Raw genomic sequence first — 4,919 nt, 5'->3', positions numbered from 1 at the left:
ATATTTAAAATGACATTTACTGGTAGACAAACTAAACTTTGAAATTGGTCCAATTGTAATCATGAAGTCGGGGATAATAAAAAATGTCCTTCACTGGTTGACATGCTAAATTGACATTGGTCTTTTGACATTGGTCCAATTGCTATTGTAAAGTCAGGCTTATTTAAAATTACCTTTACTTGTAGACATGTACACTTCAAGCTGTGATATTGGTGTAATTGTAATTTTAAAGTCAGGGTATCTTTAAAACAACCTCCATTGGCTGGCTTTGACATTGGTCCAATTGAGTCAGGGCACATTTCAAATGACCCTCACTGGTTGACAAACTGATCTGTGACATTGGTTAAAAGTCTACCTGAATTCAGGGCATCTTAAAAATGACCTCCACTGGCTGGTTATGGCATTGGTCCAATTGCAAATCTAAAGTCAGGGCATATTTCAAATGTCCTTTACTGTTGACACATCAAATTTTGACATTTGCCCAATTGCAATGCTTAAGTCAGGGCACATTTAAATGACCTTCACTGGTAGAAATTTTTAACTTACATTGGTCAGAAGTCTATACTTGAAGTCAGGGCATCTTGAAAATGACCTCGACTGGTAGACACTCCAAACAAGGACATTGGTCTAATTTAGGATGTCCTTCACAGTCTAGCTTTGGCCAAATTCTAATTCTAAAGTCAGGGCATATCAAACATGACCTTCACCGATTGACACAATTAACTTTGACATTGGTATAATTGCAATTCTGAAGTCAGGGCATCTTGAAAATGACCTCCACTTGTAGACACTCCAAACTAGGACATTGGTCTAATTGTTATTTTAAAGTCAGGGCAAATTTAAAATGACCTTCATTGGACATTGGCCCAATTCTAATTCAGAAGTCAGGCATATTTCATATATCCTTCTCTGGTTAACACACTAATCTATGGCATTGGTCCAATTCTAATTCACTTGTTGAAACACTAATTGGTACAATTGTCAGTAATCGATTTGAATTCTTTAGTCAGGGCATTATAATGTAAAATGACCGTCACCCTATGACACTAGTAAGTGTCAAGAAAACTTTAGAGTGGCTCCTTTGTAAAAGTCAAACTCTGTTATGTTGTTTTGAGGAATTTTCATTTTTTCAATCTTTGTGTACATTTTTTTGTTGTATTTGTCCTTTTAGTGCTGAATGTATCTTTTGGTGCCGAGGAATGGACTCTCTTAATAATTTACTCATTTTAAAAGGCCAAACTAAAATTAAACATAAATTAATTTGCCTTAAATTGAAAATTTGGATAAATCAAATGAAGTAGTGTACAGTGTCAGCCAATGAAAGCCATTCAAACATTCCCTGACTCATTAGTTAAGATGGTACACAAGTGGGCAGTAAAAACAAAAGCTACTTGGATTGTCGGCCTTTAAAGTCCCTTATCAATAATACTATACCCTGGCGAGATTGCCTTGCTTCACAAAGATTCTCATAGCTCTTCAGAACCAACAAACTGAGAGACATTGTCACAGAGGATAGCTAATTGGTCCGATGAATGATCAGCGACGATGCAGTGTCTGCCATTCTTCAAGGATGATATCATTCCATTACCTGTGAATGAAACAAATTTTTATTAGTCCATTAAATTTGAAGAAAATTAAAGGATAAGTGTCGTGGAAAGATGAGTGAATTCATATTGTCTTATCAACAAATTCATTAAAAGTCCTATAAGCTGCAACTTTTCACAATATTTTCATAATGTTACATGCAAGGTACAATAAGTGCATGTAGATAGACATACGGTTGGGTATCCATACACATACTGATATTATCAACCTCTGCTCATGACAGAATGTCGAAATGTGAGCAAAATAATTTTTACGTGGGTGCTGCACTCCATTAATCAGCCCCCATGGCAAGAGTTGCAACTATGTTGTATGCATGCACTTGTTTAAAATTGAATTTGTTCACAATTATAATAAGTGTTAAGGCATGAACAGAGGTTGATAATATTTATGTGCACACTCATTAGCAATATAAATGTCAAAAGTTGCAGTTTTTGGTGCTTTGATGTTATGTTGGATTGTTGGGTAATAATACTATATTGTATTTTAGTAATATGAAGGAATAAATCTTACATCAAGTAATTTTGACCAAATAAAAAAAAACCATATATTTCCTAAATTATCAATGTATGCAAAACTATAATTTTTTCTTGTAAGAAAGATTAGTTGAATTATTGCAGCACTTGAAGCATTGCAAAAGAGACCTTTCTCAGCACATGCAGATACAGTAAGGAAAATAAAATGTTTGTGATTCTTGTAGTCTGCCTTGTCCTACAATTGCATTGGCATCTGCTTTTTTTGAAAGCACGAAAATGGAACTAAAAAGTAATTTATTTACCAGATCCACTGAATATGTGAAGTATTCATCCCCCTCTGTGGCTGAAAGTTTTGAATCACATGGTCATACGTTCTTTGTGGAGTGTCACAGGACCACATATTGTGTCGTTCTTCAGTTGGATGTTGAATTGGATTCTTGTCTTGTGAGCAGTACATAGCCAGCACCATACACTGTACGGCCTCTATCAGTCCAAATCTGCGGGCTGAAATGTAGAAATAATAATATCTATTATTTTACAAGCCTAAATCTAACTTCAGCATTTTTACACTTTATGTTTGTAAATATCGATTACAAAGAGTGCCAAGAATACATTACCCTTTTCCTGCCAAGTTCATATTTCCCCATCAGGTCTAGATCGTTAAAACTAGTGAAGCACAATATGTAACATTTGGTGCATTTTAACAACAAAATTGAACTTTTGAAGACCTTGAAATCACAGATACTGAAAACATTATTTGTATGGACTAAAGCTGTTGGAACAGACCAAGCCAAATTGTGGAATACGTATTGTTGTGGCTCAACACTGCTTTTCCCTGAGTTGACTGATGGGGAAGTAATATCGTCTGGCAGGAAAAGGGTTAATTATTAAATGAATTTCGTTTGCTAAATGTATTTGGCAATCTATCTTCATCAGATATTTACACAAAATTGACATATTTCCAAAAACATGAATCAAACTTGTCTATAAGCACCAACAAGGATGTGTGTGTTGGTCGTTACACTACATCATGTGGTCTATTTTATGTGTACGAGAGGGAGGGGGAAGAAAGAACAATAGGGTAAAACAGTGATTGCACTTACTTGAGCTACAAGTTTGTACATGACAGAACACAGGTTGCACAGAGACAAAGTTTTTGTCTCTTTTAAATGCCTGCATAATCTCTCCCATCTCTGATGCTCTGCAGATGACAGCTATGTTAAATGCACTTTGTTGGCAGTCAACATTTATTGCCTTGATGGTAATCATCAGTCTTTGGATATCACTTGCTGACCATTCCTTGAAAATAAAAATTGGAGACAGCTTAAATTCACTATTTGACATCCTGGTAGATTTAAGCATAGACAGTATGATTTAAATCATGAACATACATGAAACAAATGACTAAACAGTCCAGTGTATGTTTATGAGTATAAGATATAAAGTGACATGCTAGGTGGCGTAAGGATTCCAACAAGCAATGATTCATGAACAATAACAATTTATAACCATGATATTGAATGAAACAACTTATCATAAAATTCAGAGAGCCGTTGAGAGTCATGGCTGAGACAGTAAAAAACTGAGATCTCAACTTAACACTTTTCAGTGTAGCCAGTTAGTAAAAGTAATTATTTTGAATTTTCTGAAGAAAAAAACACTTCTGAATGACTCCATATGATGTAAAAGTCATGGCAAAGAGTTTCCCAGCCTATACAACAGATGATTATACAATGTGTATGTGTGGAATTTGGAAGCGAAAAACTATGTCGGGGAAAATACTATTGGTATAGCAAGGACCTCCATACTTATTGATTTCCGTGGCTATGACCAAAACACATTAAAAGAAGCAGCTTTGGTTGGTCATGTTAGTAACAATGATAAGAGTACACTTACTGAAGGCATATCAACCAATGTTAGGTCAATTCCTCGGAATCCTGGACACTGCTGTTTTAGTGAAGAGGCATTCAGATCGAGCACATCTGCATTGTGGATTGTGAATCCATAGGCGCCATCAGTTGCAAATACGGCAGTTTTACTCGCACTTCCTTGTTTTTTCCTAGAATTACTGCTCTTTGGCAAAATGATTCAAACTGTGCAGGTACACCACGACTGTACGTTAGGTTTACAAACTGTTCTAGTTTTCCTCTTGTTGTTTCGTTTGGAAATCTTTGCCTTGCCTCTTCCCAGTCCCCTTCAACACAGCCAGTAAGGCTGCGTTCACAAAAAACGATTAGGGGGGGGGCTGGAGGAATTCAGGGGGGGATTCGAAAATTTTTGGGGTAGTAGAGGGGGGGGACTTGAAAATTTTGCTCTACCTGTAGGGGGGGGACTTGAAAATTTTTGGTTCCCTTTTGTGTTTTACATTTTCCTATTCCAAGTTTTTGTAGATAATTCAATGAAAAATGAATACCATTTTTAATGTCATCATAGTAATAATTTAACAAAATTTAGAACCATTTCATGACTTGTATCTCAAAAAAATCTAAATGTGTGGTTTGTCGTAAAAAACAAACTTTAGCCTCCTAACCTGGGCAGAAGCTGCAACTGTTAATGATTTCTGCAATATTTCTATGCAATGGAACAACTATAGTTTCCTGCTATCTCCCTACAGCATGCGCAAACACACAATATTTAGTTTGTCAACAAAGCCTGTATATATAAATATAAATACGTATTTGGTGATAATTTAATTGGAGTCCAGGCTGACAGTCAGTTGTCAGTGTGTTAATGCATGGTACACATATATAGGCTGTGATAGCATTAGCTGAATACTAGACAATTCAACATGCTGTAGGGAGTAGAACAAGAATGCAGTTGTAAAACTGAACAAAAATATTG

The 4,919-nt window shown here is 35.8% G+C and overlaps 1 protein-coding gene across 1 annotated transcript; it reads right to left on the bottom strand.

Annotated features, from left to right (window-relative positions):
- Window positions 1-217: 217 nt before the first annotated feature.
- On the bottom strand, window positions 218-4,272 carry LOC139124843 (uncharacterized). The gene is made up of 4 exons (XM_070690951.1): window positions 3,975-4,272; window positions 3,182-3,377; window positions 2,381-2,582; window positions 218-1,588 (listed from the first exon to the last, which is right to left on the bottom strand). The coding sequence occupies exons 1-4, from the start codon at window positions 3,981-3,983 to the stop codon at window positions 1,585-1,587; spliced, it is 411 nt and encodes a 136-aa protein (XP_070547052.1). The 5' UTR covers window positions 3,984-4,272; the 3' UTR covers window positions 218-1,584.
- Between the last annotated feature and the right edge of the window lie 647 nt (window positions 4,273-4,919).

The sequence above is a fragment of the Ptychodera flava genome (genome assembly GCF_041260155.1).
Source record: "Ptychodera flava strain L36383 chromosome 23 unlocalized genomic scaffold, AS_Pfla_20210202 Scaffold_24__1_contigs__length_23054250_pilon, whole genome shotgun sequence".
Lineage (NCBI taxonomy): Eukaryota > Metazoa > Hemichordata > Enteropneusta > Ptychoderidae > Ptychodera > Ptychodera flava.
Note: the sequence above shows the minus strand (reverse complement) of the source record. Positions and strands in the feature narration are given on the sequence as shown.

What these genes read in the sequence shown, in the direction of transcription:
- LOC139124843 (XM_070690951.1), bottom strand. An exon ending in TGTACAAACTTGTAGCTCAA is followed by an intron (nt 2,583 to 3,181) that starts GTAAGTGCAATC and finishes TCTACATTTCAG; the next exon opens with CCCGCAGATTTGGACTGATA.